The sequence below is a fragment of the Melopsittacus undulatus genome, chromosome 1 (assembly GCF_012275295.1).
Source record: "Melopsittacus undulatus isolate bMelUnd1 chromosome 1, bMelUnd1.mat.Z, whole genome shotgun sequence".
Classification (NCBI taxonomy): domain Eukaryota; kingdom Metazoa; phylum Chordata; class Aves; order Psittaciformes; family Psittaculidae; genus Melopsittacus; species Melopsittacus undulatus.
In genome coordinates, this window is record NC_047527.1 from 153835807 (window position 1) to 153860597 (window position 24791).

At 43.6% G+C, this 24791-nt stretch overlaps 1 protein-coding gene across 1 annotated transcript in view; it reads left to right on the forward strand.

The window, feature by feature from the left end:
* The window catches only part of ARPP21 (cAMP regulated phosphoprotein 21), a 118167-nt gene extending 93683 nt beyond the window's left edge, over positions 1 to 24484 (forward strand). The window contains exons 19-20 of the mRNA XM_034066498.1: positions 22894 to 23045; positions 23645 to 24484. Of these exons, the coding sequence (XP_033922389.1) occupies positions 22894 to 23045; positions 23645 to 23902 (410 nt within the window). The 3' untranslated portion in view covers positions 23903 to 24484. The remainder of the gene's footprint in view (positions 1 to 22893; positions 23046 to 23644) is intronic.
* Positions 24485 to 24791: the final 307 nt, after the last annotated feature.

Sequence of the window (24791 nt, forward strand, 5' to 3'; positions counted from 1 at the left end):
AAATATCAACAACTTCAATATTTAAGTATCTAATTATCCAGAGTAACTACTTCTCCAGCACTGATTGCCTACTGCACTATTGAAACAGCTTTGTACTGAAGGGTCCATCCGTGTTTAACAGATACTGCATTGCAAGGGGTGTGCATCCATTTTTACAGGGGCTTGATAGGAAGGGGACGGACAAAGCCCTGCACTTGAGTGTAGTTCTGTGTTCTTTAATGTTATTGTAAGCTGTTATAATAAGGTGTAAAGTGTTTTGCATTGAAGTTGCCCTGGAACTTTAAGCTTTACCTACAAGCTTTGTTTGGACAGTACTGCATCTGGGACCAAGAGCATCTGCAAGGCAGAGCGCAGCGCCTGCCAGCTGCCTTGAGAGATGTGGTTCCAACATGAGGCATTCCCATTGTATGGAAAACCCAGATGCCTTGGCCTGAGAGGGTTTTAACCCATGTGGTGCACTGCAGGGAAAGGGATCTCTGCTGAGCAGGGGTGTTCTCCATCTTTCTTACAGTGATTTCTTTAAAGGTGTGAAGGAATTAAATGCATGACAAAGAAGGATGTAAAGCAGGAAACATACTTCTGATTATATATTTTATGCTCCTTTTTGCAATTTTAAGGTCTTGCTTTCACAGTATTTCGCTGCTGTGTATGGTGTGTGATTAGGATTAGCTCCAAGCCCCATCCACCTCCTCAGTGTTTCCTATTAGCTAGCAACAGGGAGTTTCCTACCTAGAGTTTTGCACCCTGGATTTCATTGCGGTACTGCTGGAGGATGCTGCTGTGAGTGAATACTGCATTCAGGACTTCTCAGAAGCTTGCTGAGAAAGCCAGGACTGGGGCTTTGACGTTTAGCCTTAGAAACCCTCAATCCTGCTGTCCTTCTGACATGAAGCAATAGAGCTGCACCAGTAATGAACCCATAGTTGGCTTTACAGAGTATCTGTAATATAAAGCAATAGCAGAATTAACACTATCACACTCCCTGCAGCACCTTCATTCTGAGAACTGAAAGGCACAATCACTTTGGTCAAAAAGCTTTGTTCTTCCTCGGATGACTTGTTTAATTATTCAGCATTCGCACCAAGAGAGAGCAAACATTGAGGGAAGAGAACACCAGCAGGCTCAAGAGCCATAAGCATCTTAAGGCAGGCATTCATTTTGTGGTTTTCTTTCCAGGCTTCTTAAGTTCTGTTCAATTCCTCTAGCACTAATTGAGATCTGAGCTCTTTCTGACAGCATTCCTGGGGTTTGACACCAAAATATAGATGTGAAATTCATTCTTTCCTAGAGAATTAGTATGTGTTAATCCCGTGTAAGTTCATGTACAGGAGCAAGCATAGGGAGACAAGGTTTCTAAGAGCATTGTGCAGGGGGGTGGGATTTCAGAATGGGCTCTGTAAAAACTGCAGAGGCCACACTAGGATGTAGGGAACATTCAACAGTGGCAACAAAGGATCTTTATATTTCTTTGTCAGAGTCATACACTGTTCCTATTGCTAATTCTGTGTTGGATCAATGCGCGGTGTTCCCACTTCTTGAGATGGAATTTTCCAGCACTGAATAATTCAAAGGTTTCTATTGGAGTCCTTGAGAGCAAAGACAGATTTAGGCTAGAACCAGTGGAGACCCAGCATCAACAGAGGGGCAGAGGCTGTCTCTAGCGTTGCTTCAAGCATGCTGTTCACAGTATGGATACAGGCTTTGGGGCTTGGTTTTCCCTGCAGATGGAAGCATGCAGTGTTAGGATAGAGGAATGCAGGAACCATGTCCTGGTAACTGAAGCAGTGTTTGGCTGGTCAGCCCTGATCTGTATAAAGGATCCCAGTGCTGAATTTCATTCAACCTTTGTTACAGTCAGTTACCATTGACCCCTTTGCAATGAAAGGGACATTTTCATTTTGACTCACCAACATTAAATATATAGAATGTATGCATTTCTATAGCTAGTGAGCAGTTGTCTCCCTTTCTCTTTTGTTTGCAAGTGCAATAAGGCTGATAGAGTGGGAGTGTGAAGGAGGAAGGCCTTGGGTCTTCCCAAAGAAAGGAGCTGGTTTCCTTAGCAACAGCAAGGATATGTGATGCCTCTCCAAATAGTTCCTCACCTCTTCCTCAGGTCCTGCTCCCTGTTGCAGCTTGCTCATTATGTACCAGAGCAAGAGAGCATTCCTGCAGCGTGAGCTAATTGCAATGCATGGTGGCTGGTAGCTGTCATTGGTACTGGACAGAGGATGAAAAGAATTGAGTTTGCTGTCTGCACGTCTGGTTCTAACAGCTTGATTATTCCTGTTATTACTGGTGATGCATGGTCCCTGCTGAGGCTTCACTTCCAGTGGTTATCGCTGGCATTCATCATTATGAATGATAAGGATAAACGCAGCTTTTCTTGTTGCAGACTCTTCTGAGGGTTCCTTCGTGGCTGATAGGATGTAGATTGAGAAGGGAAAGAGGTGATTCTTCACTCCCCCTTTGCTGCTAGTCTAAAGACCCAGCTGTAAACGCAAGTCGTTTTACATTAATTCACTCCAGAACTGACAAATAGAGGTTGGTTAATGCTATTCAGAGCTTGTGTTTGTGTGCTGCTGACAAGACATGAGTATACCCTCATCAGGAATGTTATTTTGAGGACAGAGAGACAAATAAGCACACTGTTTAAAAGGCTGAACTGAAATCCCTTTTACACAATGGGTTTTTAGCTGTTTGAATCCCTGACCCAACCATACCTGAATAATTGGAAGCTTTTCCCCAGTGTATCTGGAAAGAGCTGGGATTAGAAGTAGGAAAACACAGATTTTCCTTATGTATTTTTATATGCTAATATTTTATTTTCAATGCAGTATCCTAATATTCTAGTGACAAATACAGGCTTTTGACTCCTGTCATACAAGCACCTAAGAGCAAGGGAAAGAAATCATTATTGCACCTATTTATCCAATACTGACTTTTGTCCCATAGTCATACCAAGGAGCTGCAGCTCTCTGCTAAGCTCTCTGCTCTTAGCTCTCTCTGTGCTAAGAACTGGATATGCCAATGTTAAAAGAGCATTAAGGTAGGCACTGCAGTGGCCATCCAGTTCAGGGCTGTTGTCCTAAAAGGTTCCTTAGACAGCTTAGGTAAATCAGAAGAAGGAAAAGCTTTTACTGTGGCAGCCACTCATTCACTCACTCTCTGTTTGGGCATCCAAAGTTCCACTGACTGCTGTAGTCTTTGGGATCACACATGTAGGATCCCTAAGTGTGCACTCCTACATGTTGCCACTTGGAGTAATTCATGGCTTTGCAAGTGTTTGGATAGCTCATCATCTTCAGTCTCGGTGTTTCTTATAGTTGCTTATGCAATTAAAACCCAGAACCATCAGGAGAACTGAGTAGTGGACTTTGCTGTAAATATTTAGGTGGGGTGTGTATGTACATATATCTATATGTATAAAATCTATATAATATATAAAATATATAAATCTATAAAATATACATATATGTATATTTCCATGCTCTTTTTGCCAGCCTGTGCTATCAAAACAACTTACTATATGCTTCAGCACTGTTCTCAGGCTTTCCAAGTAGGATGCTGGTAAAACAACATCTTCAGTGGCATCTGCTCAACGAAGCTACACTTCCAGTTTGCTGTTTATCAAGAGCTACCTTTCATCTGGTACCAAGTCTGCAAGAGTGCAAAAGCCTGGAGTTATACAGGTCCTGCAAAGGAACTTCCACAGACTATGTTTTTAAGGTTGCCAAGTAGCACTTTATAACAGGAGAGGGGAAATGTATTAGATTGCAAGAAGCAATGGGCTACTTCAAAGCGGTTGCTGTGTTAATAGTTTGTATGAAATGGCACTTTTAATTCTGTCTCTATTGGAGAAATACAAAGCAATTAATCTTTTATAGTACATTGTGAAAAATAAGGGCTTATACAGGATCTCAGTGAGGCTGTGCATTCACTTAACCTTGAGCTGGGCAATAAATAATTATGAATGCAGCCACGTCGCAAGGCAAAAGTAATTTGGTGAAATGGAATTATAGTTTAATGCAGGGAATTACAAAATCTGAATTAGGTTTCCTGATGCTCTTTATTCCAGGAAAGAGTGAATCTGACTGTGATTTGTGTGTAGAATTGTGGAGCTGGGTTTTACAAAGCACCTTTTATACCCAAGCTGTCACCAAATGCTTTGTCTTGCAGTGCATAGGTAAAATGCTCTTGAGCTCTCTCAGCTAAACTGACACTGAGTCCCTCATGGTAGGACTGGTTATATGGAGGGAGAAGGTAATGTCCAAGGTGCATGGGTGTATTAACACCTTTCAAACCATTTCCTGCTCTTCTCTCAGGGCACCTTCATCAGTGCTGCCTTCCACAAGGTTTTTGGTGGTACTGCAGCATTTGAGGTCTGGAGGAGGGCACAGTTAGTTCAGTTTGTTTGCTTATTCTACTTGGTCCTGATTTATATGTTACATGAGCTTAGGGCAGTGTTTGGGATGCATTAGGCAACTCATTTGTGCTCTAATATGGCCTGTTGTGTAAATACAGGATGACATGATTTATAGGAGAAACGTGTGGGCACGTGACAATACAGTTTGCCTCGGAGAGCTGTTTCTAATTGACTACTGAAATGCTGTTTCCAAGCAGGCCATAATTAATCAGCAAGAACTCTTGTCCTGACTTTCCTACTGTAAATGAACAGACTCAGCACATCCATCAAGTAGAAACTGAGGAAATGAGACGGGATATGGGGGGGAAGCCTCAGTCTCCAGTGAGCAAAGTGCTTGGATTTGTGTGAAGGGATCCCAGCAGGATGCTTTGCTGAATGATGGCTTTGAAAAGGAATCCTCCATTTCTCATTGCTCACAGGCTGGGGAAGTTTTAATACCCTTGTAGTGGCTGCTGCATGGCTCAGGTGAGTCAAGAACAATGGGCAGGTAAAGCAGAACCTTTCTCTGATAACCCCTTAGGTTATCTCACACATTCTCTTTCATCTTCTCTTCATTAGGTTATGGTGTACAGGTACATTGGTAGTTGCTGTAGTTGCTCTAATCCTGCTGAGCTCACCAAGCCAAAGGGTGGACGTCAAGAAACATCTGGTTTATAGCAGCATTCTTCAGTGTTTTCAAATCCTTTAGGTCTGGGATGTTTAATCTGGAGGTGAAAAGAGCGATAACCCAGGTTTTATGATAGTAAGTTTCTAAAGCCAGGTTGGACGGGGCTTTGAGCAGCCTGCTCTAGTGCAAGGTGTCCCTGCACATGGTAAGAGTGTTGGAACTGGATGAGCTTTAAGGTCCCTTCCAACACAAACCATTCTATGATCATTTGAAAGTCTCAGTAAGTTTTGATCATCAGAAGTGTGATCCAGCTTGGTTTTTGTATATATTGTGTTGGTGACAGACCTGCCGTGCTGGTGATGGAGCAGGGGTGGACATTGGTGCATCTGCTCTGCAGGTGGTTGATTTTAGGCTCTGCTTTAGTAGATTCAAGAATATTTCCTTTATCTTCTTGTTCAGCATTTGAGAAGGGGATGTATATTATAAAACCTCATCTAAGGACTCTCAGTTAACCATTGTTCAGTGTAAGGTCCATAGAGCTTCCTGGTTAGAGAAGGCTATTTGCAGGGAAGGCAGGGCTTCCTGGATGTGGAAAAGAGGGGAATGTTTGGGTGGGTTTCTATTGGAGAAATCAGTCTTCAATAAAAACCACCTGCTTAACTTGCAAGAGCTGACTTGGAGTGAAAGCCAGAAGTCCACCAGTTAGGAGGGGTTATGTGTATAATGTTGGGTTCTGCTGTAGATAAGCAAAAGCCATGATGTACAAGTTGCTGTTCAGTTCCAGTACAAGGATTTATTTGCCTGTCTCTGAAGCAAGAGCATAAGCAGAGGTGAGTGATACTGCTTCCTAAGGGACAGCAGATTCTGTTCTGATCCCAATTGACCAGCAGTTGATTTCTTAACATCTTCAGTTCCTGTGCTTTGATGTGACCCCAAGACCAGATAAGTATATGTGGAGCTTTTTTGCCTCTTTACTTTTCAGTATGCTTTGTGTCAATCTGGTTCTTTCCAGAAATGAACATCCTTTATATAACTGACCAGTGCCCCACATTTGTGACTTCTGAGTAGGAAGAGAACATATGTAGGCAGGTACTTTTTTCCTCATACAACTGAATGAGGAGGAAAGAAAACCTGGGGCCTGAAGCACCAACTCTCCCCAGGGGAGGAGGTTAACCCTTGATGCCTGCCCTTTCGAGCTGTCCCAGCAAGAGCAGAGGCAGATTTCAGCAAGGCTTGAGCTATTGAACTTCACTTTGCCTGCTCAGCATACTTCTGATGGGGTTTTTCATGCTTGAATGTAGGGGCCAAGGCAGAGTCTTTATAAGCTGTCAAGCTCAAAACCATTTTGAAGTCCTCCTGTGGTTTGCATCATAGGAAATATGAAGATCAGAAGTCCTGATCATTTCAGCAATCTGAGGGCAAACTCTGTGGCACTATATATGATTATTGGGTAGTTAAATATTGCATCTCATTCACATATGCCCAAGTTAGTGGAAATAAGGTAGTAGGGGTGACTTTTGCTTGTCTCTGTATATATGTCTGTGTATGGTTTGTTCCAGGTTTATTTGTCAGGCTTTTTCTTACAAGTTATGCATCCCTTGGTCACAGTGAGGAAGAGTGGGGGTAGCATGAAGGGAGCCTTAAGGAGTCTGAGACTTCTCTTTACTTCAATCCTTAACCTTCTGCAGGTGTAAGCTGACATATGGGACATGTGCATCTGCACAGGCCATCCTGCACCATCAGATTCCTTACTTGTGTGCAGGGCTTGGGAGAGAAGGGTGCTGCATGACACAAGTGTGTATGTCGGTTTCCTACTTCAGCCTTTGGTCTGGAAAGCTGATTATCATCTATTGAGTTAGAATTGTATTTGTATTTTGGCAGCGCTTTAAAATAGAACCTTCACAAAGAGATGTTGGTTGTCCTTGGCTTGAGAAATAATATTGATCCCCAAAAGATGGAGAAGCTTTTGTCTTCTTGTTACAAAAGATTCTTATATTGACAGAATAGAAAGTGAAATATTGAACATATGGGGGGGAATCTTCCTTTCATTTGAAGGGCAGCACTACAAAAGATGCTTTACAGTTCCTAAGCTGTCCAAGCAGGTGGTAAAACACTTAGCTTTTATACCTTTTATATACTCTCTTATGGCAGCTTTCCAGAACCAGTGACTTAGGCCTGGGGAATCCTGCTGCAGTTTTCCTCAGAGCCCTAAGAAACCTGGAATGTATGGAGTAGTTCCAGTTTTTGTGTTAACACATTGTCCGTGTTGCCATCATTCCTAGACCCATGGCTGAGTATTATTGAACCCCTATTGAAAAGGGAGGGAGCTGGGGGGAACTATGTGCCTTAGCAAGTTTCTGAGCAGTATGGGGAAAGGAAGACAGCAAGGAGCAAACAGCAAGAGCAGAGACCTCCTCCTCTCCTTTCCTTTGCATGATGCTCCCTGGTTAGTGTTTAAGTCCATCACACTCACTGCAATATAGGAATGGGTCTTTGGGAAGGAGTGAGATTTGGAACCTGTTAAAGAGTTAAGTTTTCCAGGGAACAGGGGATAAAGTGAATGTTTTCTGGGTTAGAGGGTGTGGGAGGAGTAGAGATAAGCAACTTGTGGTCACTTTTACTGCCCTGATCACTGTAATGCCCTGAGGGTTAATTCATTGCTTCAGGACAAAAGGCACAGGCAGGTGATGGGGCAGGGAAGGGTGTTCCTATTTCTTCTGTCTTTGTATTAAGTCAGGGGCTGTGGAAATTGCTATTTGCTGCTATGGGGGGAGAAACCCTCCCCTGCTCAAAGGTAGTTTAGCCAGTTTAGATGTATTTCTGGTCTGTTGGTACAGTAGAATGGAAGGATGCTGCAAATACATTCCTTTATATAAGTGACAAATGTAATCTGATGAGTATAGACAAGACAACAAAGGGGAGGAGTGACTTCCTTGTGACAGCTTTGATATTCAGCTTGTTGTTACTGAAGAAACAAAAGTGCCCCCATTCTTTTCCATTGCTTTCAGAAACCTATTTCTGCCTTGTCTGTTAAGTGCTGTAAAAAATAGTAATTACAGTGTACTAAACTAATTCTTTTACACTGCATTAAGCTTAAAATAATGACGAATCCATATTTCCATTAGGTAGCAATGAATAAACCATTAAGAATAACACTTAACATAGAATCAATCCAATCCCTGCAAATGTTTCTTGAAGAAGAATGGTGCTGAAGAGCCATAAATAAGTGGAAGCGATAACATGCACTGTGCTGTTATAGCTGCACTACCCATAATATCAGTCCAGGAAAAAAAGGTTCTTTCGTCTAATCATTAGATTAAAGCTGCAAAAATAGATGAAGGGGCAGGTTCAAAAATGTGCTGAGCTCTTTGCTTTAGGGAAATGAGGAGAATAACCACTAAATATTGCCTGTTTTGCATCTTTTCCACCTGTGGGGTAAGCATTCAGCTAGTTTTCTATTAAAACATTAACTTGTATATAGGTGTTTTGTACCATTACAGTCACTGTGTCCCTGGAACATTTTCCATTAAGGAGACTGTAAATACAGAAACACGATTCTCAGGTATTTACTGGCATAAACTCAAGAAATGGGCAACTTCCTCTAAAAAGTTACACAAATTCACTCTATAATAGAATATTATAGAATATATATATTCTATATGTATATTATATATATTCTATATTTCTGAGGTTGATAGCCTGTAGCTCCACAGCCTGTGGTTTGTTTCTGTGCCTTACAAGCTGCAAGCAAGAAGCAGTTATTTTCCACCTTCCACCTTAAAAGTGGTGTCTAAACTGTGACCCTCTGTGTCAAACCTTGCTCCAGAGCCAATTTGTAATCTCTGTGTGTCAGCATTAGCTGGGAAGTCCCAACCACTCTCACCATTGTCATGTTATCTTCCAAAGAGGCAACAGAAACACAGCTTTGATGTGTTTCTTTAGGTGCTCGGGTGCTGTTGCATGAGTTATTATCACAAAACCCACATTATCACAGTAATTCAGGGCCTTTGGGCATCTGATGCTGCCAATTTCCTTCAGTCCTTGCTGGTGTGTAATTTATCACCAGCATGGCCTACCCTGCTAAAACGTGCCCTTTGTGGGCAGAGGCAAAGCTAATATACTTTTCAAAGTGTATTTGAATTGCTCCAATAAATCACAGCTGTCACTGCAAGCAGTTTTATCACTTGCTGGAGCAATATGTTATCTTCATGCTTTATAGTCTTGATACTGTTCGGGACTTTTATATGCATCAATTGGAACGCATCTTAACTTAGTTTGTCAAACAGATTTGAGCAGCCCTGATTTTGTTGTAATGGAAACTTTGCCTTGTTCTGTAAAGAAGAGAGCATATTTATGGGATGTGGTTTATGGTTGTGATTCTTATTTCTCAGAACACAGCTACATAGTGATAGTAGGCTTTGTCCTACTCAGAGTCTCTGCAGTGAGTAGGACAGCAGGGGTGTGCAGGAGCATCCCTGCCTCGTAGATACTATGTGCTGTTCTATGCAGTATGCCCACCAAGCTAATGTTTGTGTGCATTGAAGGTAAGGAACCTTCTCAAATCCTGAATGCACTTGCAGATGAGCCTTCTTTACCTGAGACCTGCAGGATTAGCATAGCAGGGAAGTCACAAGTAGTTAATTGTGCATAAGGTCTGATTAATTCCTTTGTGTGGGAGTCCTTCCCCCTGAATTATAACAAATAGCCAGGAGCATGTGTGATATGAGGACTTGGAGCTGGGATGTGGTAACTTGGGGAGCTGCGGCTGCTTCAGAACCTCCCTGTTACTCCTTGCAACAAGAGCCTCTCCTCAGCTCTCCTTCCTCAGGGATGCTCTGACATTAAATGTGCTGTTTCCAGGACAGCCAGTAAAATGTCTCCTTTTTATGGCCATGCCTAAAATACCAGTGAATATTTATGAACCAATTTGCCATAGCTTCTTCTATGATGGGGGGAAAAAAGAGCTTTTCTTTTAATTGCTGCAATAGCTCATTCCAGAATATGAGAAGATGGTCTATAAAGTAGTCAGGCTTCATAATTAGAAAATTATTTATTTGCAGCAGATATGTTTGCTAGGTTTTAGTTTGAAGAAGTTATGCTAATTGTTGGAAGTTGAACAGTGGCTCTACCATAAGGAAAATACATAGGCACAGACCAAGTTCCTGGTCACGAGGAGCAGTCTAAAGGGCTGACTTCCATTTGTCCTTTTCCAGTTACAGACACCACTGTTTGCACTCGGAATGAGCAGTAGCTGCTAAAGAGTGTTCTGCAGATGTGCCTGCAGATCCCGTGATTGTCTCTTTTCAGAGGTTTTAGCAACACAGGCGTTTTCAGCAGATTGGCTGCTCACTTCAGAGATGTGCTTTGGAAATTGGGCATGGAGAGATGGGTTTTTGGCAGCTGCTTTGTGGTTTGACTTTGAGCAGCCCCAGAAGGAGTATGTGGAATCAGTTACCCCAGCCAGACCACGTAAGCAAGGAGCAGGTATTTTAGCCTAAGGTTGACTTGGATGATGGTGCTGTGTGAAGTTCAGTGATTGCATGTGTAGGAATGCGTATTCCCACCCCCATGCATACATCATTCCATGGGATCAGAGGAACCGAATATGAAGGATGCTTGTGAGCCTGTGAAAAACCACTAAGAAACCTGCTCTTGTCACAGATGACATCTCTCCCCCCTCTGCTGAGCCTGGGGAGCTGGCAGTTGCCTTTAGTGAGCATTGCAGAGCCTTGCAAACCCTTCCAGGTTCATTCTGCAATGCCCATTGGTACTGTTGGATGGGGAGACCTGTAGTTAAGACTTGTGCTCTGGCAAATGGCTCTTACTATGCTCTCCCTCTTCCTCACCTTCCTGCCAGCACTGGCAGACTTTGGGCTCTGGGAATTCAGCCCTACCCTTGCAGGTGCTTTTATGGATCAAATTGGGGTTCTTCATCCAACTGGAATTCCGCAAAGCTTGGTATGTAACTCATAGCAAATTCAGCACTCAGAGGTCTCTGCATACTATATATTATATTGGAGATCAGTTGGTTTTCCATTGACTTCATCTGGATTTCAGAATGGCTCACAAAGAAGTCACCCCTCAAAACCTTATTTTACAGAGGGGGAAACTAATACGCAGGGAGAAGTGATGCGCTCAGGGTATACACTGTCCCAGGCAAGCAAAAAGCCATCAACATGATGTATGCAAGGAAAAAGTCCTGCTGCTGGCTCTCCAATCTGCCTTGGCCACACACTCAGGTTGATCCTCAGTATTTATGCTGAGTTTAAAGCTCCAGATGTTTATGGTCTTTATTGTGCATTTTCCATAGCTCTGAATGCTTAGCTGATGTCCATCATGAGTTCAGACTTTGCAGATAGCTTTGACCATGAAGACTGTAAAAGCAGCTGTGCTAGGGTTGCAGACTGTTAAAAGTGTGTTGTGTGGCAGCTTTGCCCCAGTGATTTCTGATAGCAGGCATCACCCTGGAGAGACCCACAGCATACAGAGCACAAGCATTCAGGAGCCTTCCCTCCCGTTACATTTGTGCCATGCTTCAGGTTTTTGCTCATGAAGTGAGCTTTACACCATTGACAGTTGCAGAGACTTGGAGCACAGGTAAGGGGATCAGGACTGATGGTGTGGGGTTTGCAGAGCAAGTCTGCTTGGCCAGATCAGCTTTCTCAGGCTGGTGCACTGGTTGGGTTAACCAGAGCATCCTTGCAGCGATAACATTGGGCTCTAGCTATAGGGAGTTTTCCAGCTAATGTGCTGTACTGTGGCAAGTGGGGATGAGCAAAGGCAGAGAGGGGCTTTTTCTCCATGGAGCTGAGTTAAACCATGCTCTGGCTGAATATTTGACATCTATTGACTGTGACTCTGCTTCCAGGCTTGCTCATGTGTGCATAAAGATGCCACTAGTGCAAGTGAAGCAGGGACTGGTGAGGTGATCATGTCCCAGGCACTGGTATTGGCCAACTTAGCAGAGACTTGGTGATCGAGATAGAAACCAAGCAAGCTCTTGGGAAGCCACCTCAATCCTCCCTCTTCTCTCCTGGGGTGCAGATGTCTTGGCACAGCTCTGCAGAAAAGCATGATGCTTGCTGCTGACAGTGTGGTATCTGTTCGTCTCTTCTGTGAATACACAAGGAGCTTGTGTCTACAGGTGTTAATCCTCATACTTTCAAAAGTGCCACTTAAACCCTGCTTAGAAAAGGCAGAGGTGAAAGTCTCCATCCTCAGGGCATTCCCTTCATTAATGAGAGGTTTGCATTATCCTGCCCACTCAACGTAGGAGTTGAGCATCCATGTGTCTGGGATGTGCAGATAGGCTTGCTCTGCAGATTTAGCTGCCTGACTTATAAAAGGACCTTATAAAACTGTATCAATGAGTTATTCTGCAGGTTCCTTGGCCAGTTACAGCAAAAGCTCCTAAAATTCTTGTGCAATGGGACTTTTCCCCCTGCCCCTTCCAAAGGCAAAATGAAAGATGAAACAAAAACTTTACATTACCTATGGACAATTAAACTGCTTCATTGCATTTAAAATATGTTTAAAGTGGAAGTTAAATTTTTGGGGGTTTTAGGAGCGGTTCTATTGTATTTGCAATGTCAAAAGGGAATGTTTGTACCTTTTCAGATATTTTTGGCTTTTACTGACTTATTCCCTCCTTTGTAAGATAAAGGATTTGGGCACAGGTGAAGCAAACCAGGTACGGGGGTGACTAAAACTGTAAGTTTTGCTGTTCACCTCCTTCCAAGAAAAGGCTGTAGCTGGAAGATACAGCCCAGGTTTGGTGCAGCCATCAGGGGTGTTGCTTTTGTACCTATGGCACAACTGCAGTTGGTGTTCATATTTCTGCAGTGATGCAGAATGGAGTAGGTGCCTCCAACAGAGACACAAAGTACATGTCTGTACCTGATGTTGCTTTTGCCTTGTACTTCTAGGGGTGATGGGAATGGAAGGTCTTTTTGATAATGATTGTTTTAATAGCAGAAAAGGCCTAACCCAATTTCTTTAACAGCTCTTTTTAATTAAGCAAGACAAGAGAAGCAAACTAGGGTCTGCCATAAAGGAGAAGGCTTTTTAATTGCCAAGTAAACACAACTGGGAGTGCTCTGTGCCACAGAAGTGAAGTAGGTCACACTCAGCCCTGGTTGCCATTTGTCTTATTATTTGGCAGTACCTCTTGGTGCACAGCCAGTGCTTAGTCTAATAGTACTTTCACAGATGCAATCATATAGATGTGTATTGGGCCATGTGTGAATGTAGGTTCAGTCCCATCTTGCCTCATTTTCCAGCTTGTGAGTTAAGGAGTAACTGTGCAAAAGAAGAGTAGAAGTGAATGTTATTGGAATGGGGCCTCTCTTTCCTTAGGTGTGTTGCTACATCCCTGGTCAAGTTTGTCAGAAGCCTTTTAAGGGATACTGAGAATGCACTGTGAATAAATGTGCTGCTGTCTTTCCTGCTGGGTACATCCTCCTTTAAGGGGCTGAGTTCCCTGGCCTCAGCCCAGAAGTGTATTCAAGCCTGTAAATCATTGCTCTTGAATCAAGAAATTGCTTATTGGTTATCATGCTTTAAAGTTAAGCGAATGCTTAAAGGCTCTGCTGTATAGGGGCCAGTGTAATCGCTGTGTTGCAGGCGAGTGCTCTTAATATGGTACAAAGCCAGTTAAAGCTGATTGCTAACCCCAATAGTCTTTGGATTACGTTCTGCATGGGCACACTTGGAAAAGATGAGAGGTTTTTGCAGTTGGACCCATATGGGCAAACATATGCTCCATCAAAGTCCTATTGGCTTCAGTATCATCCTGCGTCTGTTCGCCTCTAGCTGGGGGATGTAGCCCATAACTTGCTGTGCCCTTATGTTATAGGTAAATAAACAAATGCAAGTCCTTTTGCTCAGCATTGTGGTATATTAACCTATAGGTGTACACAGAAGCCGTGCCTTTCTTGCAAGTGGTATTTCTAGTTAGTGGTGTGTTTGTGAAGACTCTTCTTGGGGCTGAGCCACTAAACAAAGCCTAAGTTGCAAGTGTGAGAAGCAGAAACTATTAGTGGGGATTGATGGTGCTACTAAATACTTATTTACCTTATTCTGCCCTCAGTAAAGTACAACACAGCATAGTGAACTATGCATCACTGCAGCCTTCCTCCAAGACATAGGATGTGGGCAGGAGCCTGTACCCTTTGCACACCCTTTATATGGAGCTGTTGACAAACACAGTGGATATTGCAGATAATTGTTAGGGTATGACCAGGAATTGTTGCATGTAACTGCAAACACAGACACAGATACATGTAGGGAGTATTACGTGGGGTACTGCTCATCTAATAAGCCACACTGACTTGACTATATGTCCTTCCAGCCTGCTCTGTGCATGAAGGCTTCACCCACCTCCCGCTTTGCTTTGCATTCAGCACAGGGCAGTGGTGCACAGTCAGTTCACATAGCCCAGTTGATGAGCAGTAGCTTGGGCATTTATTGTTATCTTCCTATAGATTGAGCCCTGTCACTCATATCTGCAGGTGCTTTTGGCTGGAAATAAGAGCTGTAAGTCCCACTGATGAAGTGGGTGGTTGGATAGAGCTGTGACTGTGTGTGGGTATTTTGAATTCAACAGGATTAGTGAACTTAATGCTATGTAGTCATTCTAAATGAAAACTTGAGTGTTTTGCTGGCAAGGGCATCTCTCTAGAGGCCACTTTGCAACCTGAGGTAAGACCTACATAACATCACATGCCAAAGGAATCTTCCTTTCAAGGAATCTTCCTATCAACACTAACACACTAACAAGCTTTTTGCATTGGTGGTTTAGTTCAGTATTAGCTACTCAAAAATCCCATCAGGAGGAATTGCAGCAGACTACAGCAGTAGAACAGTCTATATCTATGGTAAGGACTACAAGGAGTTGCATCTGTTTAGGTCTTTAAGCAGTAAAGCTCTATGAAGAGCAACCCACATATTCTCCAGGGTGATCTGTTTGTCTGCCCATGGGTGATTCTCAGTGGCATCACCAGGGTTGGTGGCCAGGGGCTGAAAGCACTTGGGTCTTCTCTAGTGCTATTCAGGACCTCCATGATGCCACAAGACCCCATCTCCCCAAAGCTGCCCAGCCTGTTCACATCACTCTATGGGTTAACTTAGTTCAAAGGCTTAAATACTTCCCTCCTCTCTCTGTATCACCTGTGTCATTTGCTGGCTGAGGGGCTATTTTTTTGCTCTCCAATAAAATGCAGAAGCCTCAGATTACCAAACAGCTGCACATGCTTTGGGTTAATGCATTTAAGTCAGGCTCCAGGGTCTGGGTATGTGCCAGGATCCTGGCTCAGCTGCCTTACCAGAATTACGCTGCTGTAATGGAGCCTGCATTATTGTGTTGCAATTACTTTGGCTTGCAGCTGGCTGTTCCCTCTATATTTTTACTGAAGTGAGATAAAAGGATTTTGTCTTAAAAATAGATGTTTCTTCTCTGACTCTTGCAGAAGCTGAGTCCCAAACTGTGCCCCAAAGAGGTGCCCCTCTTCAGCTCAGATTCATCTTCAAGGAGAAGAGCGAATAATTTGTGTCATAAGAACAGGAACAGTGCTAAAGGGTCTCAAAACCATAGAGTGCATTGAAAAGGGGATGAAATAAGTGATTAAAGTGGCATATAATGATACGGTTTTATGTTGTCAGCAAGAGCAGGTTTATTTTCAGCATCAAGCCACTTACTAGAAGCGTGTCGTTCTTAAAGCTGGCCTGTCATTTGGAAATCCTTTGTGCAGAGAAGTAAAAGAATAGATCTAGATTCTAAAGGAAAACATATCCCCAACCTTGAATCTCCTTTATTTGTATCAATTCAAGCTCGTTTTTGCTGCCTATTTATATACATTTCTCATCACATAACAGCTCTCTCAAGTTCTCCAGTTGATAGCGAAAAGTAAACTGAATGCAGTCGTTTATCTTTTGAACTGTTCAACTGTGCCCTTCTTCATGTTCTTGTTAATAATGCCAGGTCCCCCAGGAGCCCTCTCACGCAGCTTTATCACATAAGCTTTTTGTTTGACCTTACCTGCTGTTCCCCCGGAACATGGGGATGTTGGAGGGGGGGTTTAAGCCAAAATGCCAGCCTGGCTTAATTAAAACTGTCGTCTCAGAAGGTGTTACAGTATGCGGTTTCATTAGGTGTATAATGAAAGTATTTAATCATGCTGCTTGTTTGTCTGAGCCTTTTTACTTGGGAGTGAGGTCAGGGAGTTTTGAAGCAACTCTTTCAGCTATGGGAAGGTAATGGAGGGGTGGGTATGCATCTCTGTGCCATTCCTAAGGCCATTGTAGCCTTGATTTTGTGTGTTTGCCCTGAAGGTAGCTGCTTTCATCGTTTCTCATTAGCAGAATCTAAACCAATGTAACAAGAGGCTTTCCACCACTCGGATAAGGCCGTTTGGTTTATGGAGTGACTATTCTTGAGGAGACATCTGTGCACAAAGCAACCCTCTCTTACCTTTGTAAAGATGTACCTTATTCTGGTTTCTATAGGACAGGCAGAGTTAAACCAACAGCTTTGTGAGGCTTTGATCCTGCACATCTTTTGAACTGGGAGGGTTTGCATTGCCCAGGGAGTTGTGTTATTCCCCTCATTTTCTTCCCATTTGGTTAGCAGTGGGAATGTGCCCCCAGTTGGCAATGTTGTCTCAAGTAGCACATGAAACCATCCATGCCTCAGATGCTCTGTGCTTTGGGTTTCTGCCAGCCTGTGGGGGGGGCAAACAAGTAAAACCTATGGCTTTTTGAGGAAGAATAAATGAAGAAGACAAAGAGGGGCAAAGAGAAGACAGATCCTGCTCCAGCAGAAGGAGCCAGATGGGGGATTTCAGAGCCATCGCCTACCACAACATCTATTGTGTATCAGAGCGTTTCCATCAGCAGTTTTTACTAAATCCAGCAACTGGGTCGCTCTGAAATAACACAAAATTGCAGCAAATTTCCAAATCTGGTTTCTTCTTTTGGAGCTGGATGAAGATATTTTTGTGCTATTGCTTTTGTGGGATTTATAGCTTTGTAAAGCAAGGAGAGAGGGGAGGGGAAGCCAGACGAGCTGTCTTCTAACCAGTATTTTCCTTCTTGTGAGCACAGATCTACTGGCTCATCTCTGATGCATATACATTGTGCTGAGTTCCTAATGCAGCTGAATATGGCTCTTTGTCTGTGGGTCTGCCAACAGATGTGGCTGTCCATCTGTTACCAGGTTTGGGAAGCACGAATGTGCTCTTAGCAAAGCCACAGCAAATATAGGGGACCAGGGAGCTCAATTTTGGCAGCAGTTATGTGTTGAGGCTCTGAGTTCAAAATCCTGCAGTTCTATAACCCCAAGTCTGCAGAGGATGGTTCAAGGCACTGTCACTATAATCAGTATAGGAATATATGTGTTTTGGGGGATGTAACTGGAGCACCATCAGCAAAACCATTTTGATCTCACCCAACTTTGAAAGATCAATGTCATTAGCTTTAAATACTGAAAACACAGCTGGTGTTAATGCCCCATGCTTTCCCCTGGAGCTGCACTGCTGGGTGGGATGTTCTTTGGTCTGAAATGATGGAAGACAGACTGTAAGTCACTTATCCTTTGGTTTGGAGTGTCTGTGCCTATGGAGTGCTGTGGGGAAAGGAGGCTGCGTGCTGCTACCTCATACCCCAATGTAGTTGTTGCTTATAAGACTCTTATTTCATGCATGGGTATTCTTGTGTTTCCTTTTGTGTGTGTGAGAAAAGTAATGGCATGTTTTGAGGGAAAAGGGATGGATTTTTAGCATTAAGCTATTGAGTATTTGTCATCGTATCTCACATGGTCTCCAGTTCACACCTATAAATCCTAAGTGATGTCTTCAAATGGAGCACAAAGCCTGTCTCTACCAAGTCAAGACGTGTTTATGTGTGCTGCAGTGAGAAAGCAGACACAGTAGGAGTGGATTGATTAACTGCAGCAGATTGGGTTTGCAGCCTGCCTTGGATGGGAGATCCAAGCTTAAACTACAGCATTGTTGACAAAGTGGTTTGGATTCCAGCTGCACAAGATGCGGTTTAAGTCTTCAGACTGACATAGGAAACAACATGTTGATAGGGACACATTATTTAGTGTGTCTTCTGTGGGAGCCTTCCAGACTGCAGGCACTGAGGGGTGAGGCTACAATCAAAACCAGCTTCAATTTATAGCTTAATTTTATGCTTTCCATGAGACTTTTAGTCCATGATTTGCAGTGAAACTGCCTGGGTAATGACCCAAGCACACAATGAACCCTCCCATTTCCTCAGCAGCCACCCAAATCCAGTGTGGAACACTGGATCCTGAGCCCAATGCACTGGGGCATTGCTTGTCTAGAGCAAGCAGTGTGGTTTGTAGCTGGCAATTCTGATGCTCATGTAGAAGGTGAGACATCTGTTTGTAATACAGTACTTGAGTATGCACCTTCCTCAGTTTGGCCAGCTATCCTAAATGCAGAATTCCCTATCATGGCATCCCTTCCTCATATTTTGCAGGTAACAGAGGGTCAGTTTGGGATTCAAAAGGTTCTTTGTGATGCTAAGAGTTTGTTTCTTCTCTGGTTAGTCACTATCTCATGGGGTTGTAAGTTTCTGTGATTATAGGGTAAAAGCTGCATCCAGCCACTTTAATACTTTACCCATAGCTTGTTGCAAAAAGGGAAGAAAACTATAGCCTAGGAGAAGGGAATAGATAGCAATCCCATCCTTCAGCCTACTGAGCACTGCTCCAGGGCAGAGGAAACTAAAATAGGACAGGATTTGCCCTTGGAATCTGCAGAGATATTCCACAGATGGAGATGAACTGTCTGCTCGTGCAGTGAATTGGGTGTCATTGTCAGTATATCACCAAAGGGAGACTGGGAAGAGGATCCTGCCTTGCATGCAAAAGATTAGTCCTCTTCCTTGGAAGATGATAAGAAGAGTGTTAAGAGTAAGTGGCTAACATTTTCATGCCTGGAACATACAATTTAATGCTCTGAATACTGGACACAGCGCTCTAATTATGTCTTTATCCACAGAACTTCTATTAAACTGATGACTATCTTCCCCCAAGCTGTCCATCCTCATTTTAGAGGTTTTGGGTGATAGCAAATATGTTTCCTCTCTGGATAAATTGCCTCCTTGTTGATTATAGGATCTGTTGAAACTTTGTATTTTATTTCTCATCTGAGGAGCTCTAGTTTTAACTTCCAACCATGTAATTGTATTATAGCGTTTTCTGTGCTGTTCAACAAGTATCTACCTGCAGATCTTGCATCTGCACCAAGAAGTGGTGCTTGCTCCCCTTGGCTTTCCTATAGGAGCTCAGATTCAGTCTCTTTCCAGTGATCCTGGTAGCAGTTACAGAAGAGGCTGAGCTGGTGTACACTGGGGTACCAGTAAGTCACTGCAGTGGTGGCAGAGCAGGCAGGAGCATGACCAGGTCTATGTAGCATCGCACCCATCCCAGTGAGCCATGCTGAGGTGTCCCTTTGGGCTTTGCTTGCCTAAGCCACTGCAATGTGTGGCCAAGGTACCTGCATTTGGGGTGTTGCTGATGGCAATGGCTTGGCTGCTCCCAGTACTGCAGTGAGTGAAGTGGGAAGGAAGCAGGTGAGCTGTCAGATCACATCAAAACCACTGTGAGCTTGTGCATTTACATTGCATGGGGTTGGATGCATGGGCTGTGTTCAGGTGGTCAGTACAGTAAGATGTGGAGTGCAGGGACTTGTGCCAGGCTGCTGCACTCATCAGCTCAGTGATGATTATTCTTTACCTGGAGTGCTGATGCACATACTGCAAAGCTCTCTTCCCACTATATGCTTCAGACCTAAAATGAGCAATGGAATAATCCCTCCCAGTAGGGATCTACATCCAGCAAGCATGCTTTAATGACAGCTCAGGGTGACGTTACTGGCAGAGGTGTAAGACTGTTGCATTTTGGGTTTTAGCTCCATATCCTCATTAGGAAATCCAAGCATATGTGGGTCTTTCTCCCCTGGGATGTTCAAGGTGTAGCTGACTGTCGGCATGGTGATAGAGGCTGTAAGGGTTCAGAGGATTACCTTGATGGAATGACGGCATCTTCCATTTTAACTGCAATCCAAGGCTCGTTCTTCCTCAGAGGCATTCATTGACATTCTGTGCGTGATTTGTTCCTCTGGTTGTTTAACAACGTCTCCCATGTTTGCCCTGATAGAAAGAATCCTCCTTTGTAGCAGAGATAACATAGAGCAGGATGGTATAATTGCAGTAAAGAGGCCCTGGAGCTTGCAGTAATAGGATGGTTCATCTGATGTGTGCTGCCATTAGAAAATAACCCACGTATGTATGTTCTCAGGGGACAGTAAAGAGGCTTTTAAGGATTACACTTGATGTAGTATGAAAGCTAATGAGCAAAAGAGCAAGTATGAAGCAAACTATTGCTGCAGAAAGCATGGTGCCACTTCCTGTCCTCACTTGTTTGCTGTCCAGCTCCAAAGCATCCATCTCTGCCCAGCAATGCATGGCTTTTCATGCACTGTGGTCAGTTCCCAAGGCTGATCGCATGTCAAAAGCTTGGCAGAGCTGACTTCAGGATTGAAACTACTGTGTGTGGACAGGATTAATGATTCTGGGGGAACAGTGATTTCTTATGGGCTGTGCACTAAATCTCTTCCCTGTGAGGGTGCTGAGGGAAGCTGTGGCTGCCCCATCCCTGGCAGTGCTCAAGGCCAGGTTGGACACAGGGATTGGAGCAATATGCTCAAGTGGAAGGTGTCCCTGCCCAAGGCAGGGGGTTGGAACTGGATGAGCATTAAGGTCCCTTCCAGCCCAAGCCATTCTATGACACCATGATGATGTTTCTATCACTAAAGTAATGGTAATGCAATTGTATTTACTAGAGATAACAGAAGGACTTCTCTCTGCTTCACCCTATAGCAATGTCCTCCTGTCCCTGCAGATCACCCAGGGCCTGTGCATCACAGTCCAACTCTGTGAGCCCAGACCCAATGTTTGATTGTATCCCCCAACTTAGATCTGTGTCCCACCATCAGTCATTCATGCCAACATCTGGCACTTACTTTGACAACCACATGGGACACAAGATGAGTTATCTATTGCTGCTTCTGCTGTCAGTTGACTCCTCTCTGCTGAAGCTGTGTCTTGCAAATACCAGAATAGTAGTGCTAAATCTTTTATTTCTGTCCTTTTTCCCCCCATAATTGGTGCACAGGAGCAGAAGAGAACTTGTAATTTTATTACTGCTGCCTAAGCCTTCTGGAAACTCAGTTACAGCACTTCTGATGTGGGTAATTTTTGCGACTGAAAAAGCTGCTGACACTGTGTTTGTGCATAGGAAAAGAGCAAATCTGAATGTATAATGATCTGGTGCATTTGGGAGATGTTTGATGCTCCATCCCAGCCAAGTTAATCACTCATGGAATTAATTTATCCTTTTTGCTCAGTTGACTGGAGACATTAATCTCCTATCCCAGGAAAAGCATCTTTAATGGCAAAGAATTGATCAGAGATGCCTGGCATTTCTCTGGCATCAGGGACATTGGGCAGGGAAGCTGTCTGCTGACAATAGGCTGGCAGAGACAGAGACATTCCTTCCTTGATTCTTCTTACATAATGAAGAAATACCCAGGTGATGATTTCCAATTTGTGAAGTATATTGGGCTGTGTACTGTAGCCATGAATATCAATGGAGCGGACGTGACACGCATATATCATAGAGCATAACACAGCCTTGCTCCTCCTGATCATTCCTCTTTGCCAGGGATGTGCTTGTTCTGAGAGCATCACCACAGAGTTAGCAGTGCGCTGCATTGCTGCATGTCAAAACATACCAGTGCTGAAGGGCACAGGATGTCTCAGAGAGAAATTATTCATGGATCTGTAGTGCCTGTGGCTGGCTGCAGTTCTCAAGGATGGAATCTTTCCTCCTTTTCCCCCTTTTCCTTTCCCCCTTTTCCTTTCCCCCTTTTTCCTTTCCCCCTTTTTCCTTTCCCCCTTTTTCCTTCCCCCCTTTTTTTCTTCTCCACTTTTTCCCCTTTCTCCCTTTTCCCCCTTTCTCTCTTTTCCCCCTTTCCCTTTTCCACCTTTCCCTTTTCCCCTTTCCTCCCTTTCCCTCTTCCCCCCTTCTCCTCTTCCCCCTTTCCAACCTCATCTGCACAATCCCTCATCTCTCAGTAGCAGCATCCCCCACCACCCACTTCCACCCAGCAAGGCTCATTCTCAGGCTAGAGAGTATCACTACTGAGCAGCTCAAACCTCATTTCCCATCCATGCTCCTGCCTCACTAGCACATCACCCTGTCCTCCACCTCATCCAGACTTTGTCCATTCTCAGTCCTATGCAAGCATAAAACCTGTGGTGACTTTGAATACAGAGCCAGTTCCAGGTGGAAGCAGAAGCATCAGCTTCTCATCCCTGTGCAGTCGTTTGTGTGTCAGCAGCCTTCCCACCAAGCAATGGGGAGGAGCAGACACTCCTCAACTGATGATTTTCCTCTTCTGCCAAACACAAAAGTAGTAGGGTGGAAAACACTCTCTAATAGTATAAAAAGCCCTTTCCAAATAGGAACCAGTGAGTATACAGATGTTCTCCTTGATTAAATAGAGCCTTCTCTTGTTTACATGATGCTAGGGAGCTGTGTTAACCATAAAGGTAAGAGGGTAAGATAAAAACCATGGCCTGAAAGAAGACTACCAGATTAATCTGTGAAGGCCAAATAAGCACTTATTTATTCCCCTTCTATTTTCCAGTGAAACAGAGCAGCTTCCTGATGAATGTGAGGAGAAATGATGGGATCAGTTGCTATTCCTTGGAGCAGTTTTACTCTTGCCCCTGGAAGCAATGGGATGTTTAAAGGTGTCTTATCTCCTTCCAGGTTACCAGCCTGTCCTGCCGAACCAGCAGCAGGGGTTCCAGGGTCTTATGGGAATGCAGCAGCCACCCCAAAGCCAGAACCTGATGAATAATCAACAGGGAAATCAGGTGCAAGGCATGATGGTGCAGTATCCAGCCATGTCGTCTTATCAGGTACGCGGGGGCCCTAAAGGAAGACTGCTTTTCTTGGCGAGTGCTTAACTCAATCAGGCTTTCATATCACAGAATGGTCTTATTGCTTCATTAGGGCACTATGTGGCAGGAGGCCTCTGGATAAATGGGTTTCTAACTGAGATTGGTTTCTTTGCTTCCTATTTGTGTATTCCTATTTTCACTCTGAGTTGGGAATGCTTCCACTGAGCTATTTCTTGCAGCCTGCAGTGCAGGTAGAACATCACAAAGGATGAAGGAGTTCTACTTCTTCCTGTAAAGAAAGGGAATTTAATAGAAAGTAAAGACAAAGATCATTGTTGGTTTGATTTGGGGTTTTTGGTTGGGGTTTTGTTGCCAGTGCAGTATTTCCTATAATGAAGCTGAAGGCTTTACTGATCCAATAAAATCTACTCATGTGGGGAGTAGAATAGCCCTTCTCTAACACAGTCCTTGGGGTGAGAACAGTTCTGAGCAGCAGACAATGACACTTTTTGGCACAGCATCTTGTATACTCAAGCTAGAAGGAACATAGGGAATACATGGGACCTACTTTAGTAATCACTCTTTTGCTTCCTACATCTTTCCTTCTTCCTGCCTAGGTGCCAATGACCCAGGGTTCTCAAGGATTGCCGCAACAATCATACCAACAACCAATCATGCTACCTAATCAATCAGGTCAAGGAACACTTCCAGCCACTGGAATGCCTGTCTACTGTAATGTCATACCTCCTGCCCCACAGAACAACCTACGGCTGATCGCCCCACACTGCCCCTCCAATAACGTTCCAGTTATTTCAGCCAGCTGCAGGACAAACTGTGCCAGCATTAACAGTGCAGGGTGGCAGGTCAAGTACTGACACTGGCTCCATGTGGGTATATGAGGATAGTGGTGCATTATCTGACTAATAACTCATGGCCTTCAAACGGAGAGGAACACAACAGTTGAGGACAGAAGGACTGACTATGCTCAAGTGATTTGCTGCTGGAAAAATCTGTAAAAAACCCTAAAAATAAGATAAATTTGGGGGAAAAAAAGAAAAAAGAACAAAAAAAAGATGTTTGCTGGTTAATGGTGCATATTTTTGTCATGTCTGCTAGGTATGCCTTTATAGCTTAGCTAGTGACATGAATTCATTGAGGTAAGATTTTTTCCTACCACTGAACACCACTGTGTAGATTGTAATATCCCTGATTCGGATTAGTTTTGTACTTCGTGTTGAGTTTGTGAAGCTAAAAGTATTTAAAAATATAAGAAAATCACATTGTACCAAAGCTGTAATGGAAATGGTAAAATAAAAGAAATTAACAAGAAAAAAATTACTGAATGGAAGGAATAATTTATATACACACTATAGAGGTTTTTTTATGGATATATACTGTATTGTAGTGCTTAATCACAATAAAGCTATTTGACCTCATGGAGAAAGGTCATGTTTCTACCACCTGCTTGGTCTCCTCTCTGTTTCTGAGTGAGTGAACTTCCCTTTGGTTCTGTATTGTCTTGTTGATTGATGGTTATTGGGAGTTGGGTGAGAAGGTGATGTACCTGCATCTCAGCATGCAGTACCATAACAGGTAAGACCACTAAAAGGTGTTCAGTGCAGGATGCACTGCATCATCTTTAACTAAGTTTGTGTTTTCCAATCCCTAGGACCTGTAATGTCACAATTTACCAGTGCTATGGGCCTCTACTAAGTCATACCTCTTCAAGAAGCCATACAACAGTTGTATCTAAGACAAAGGACA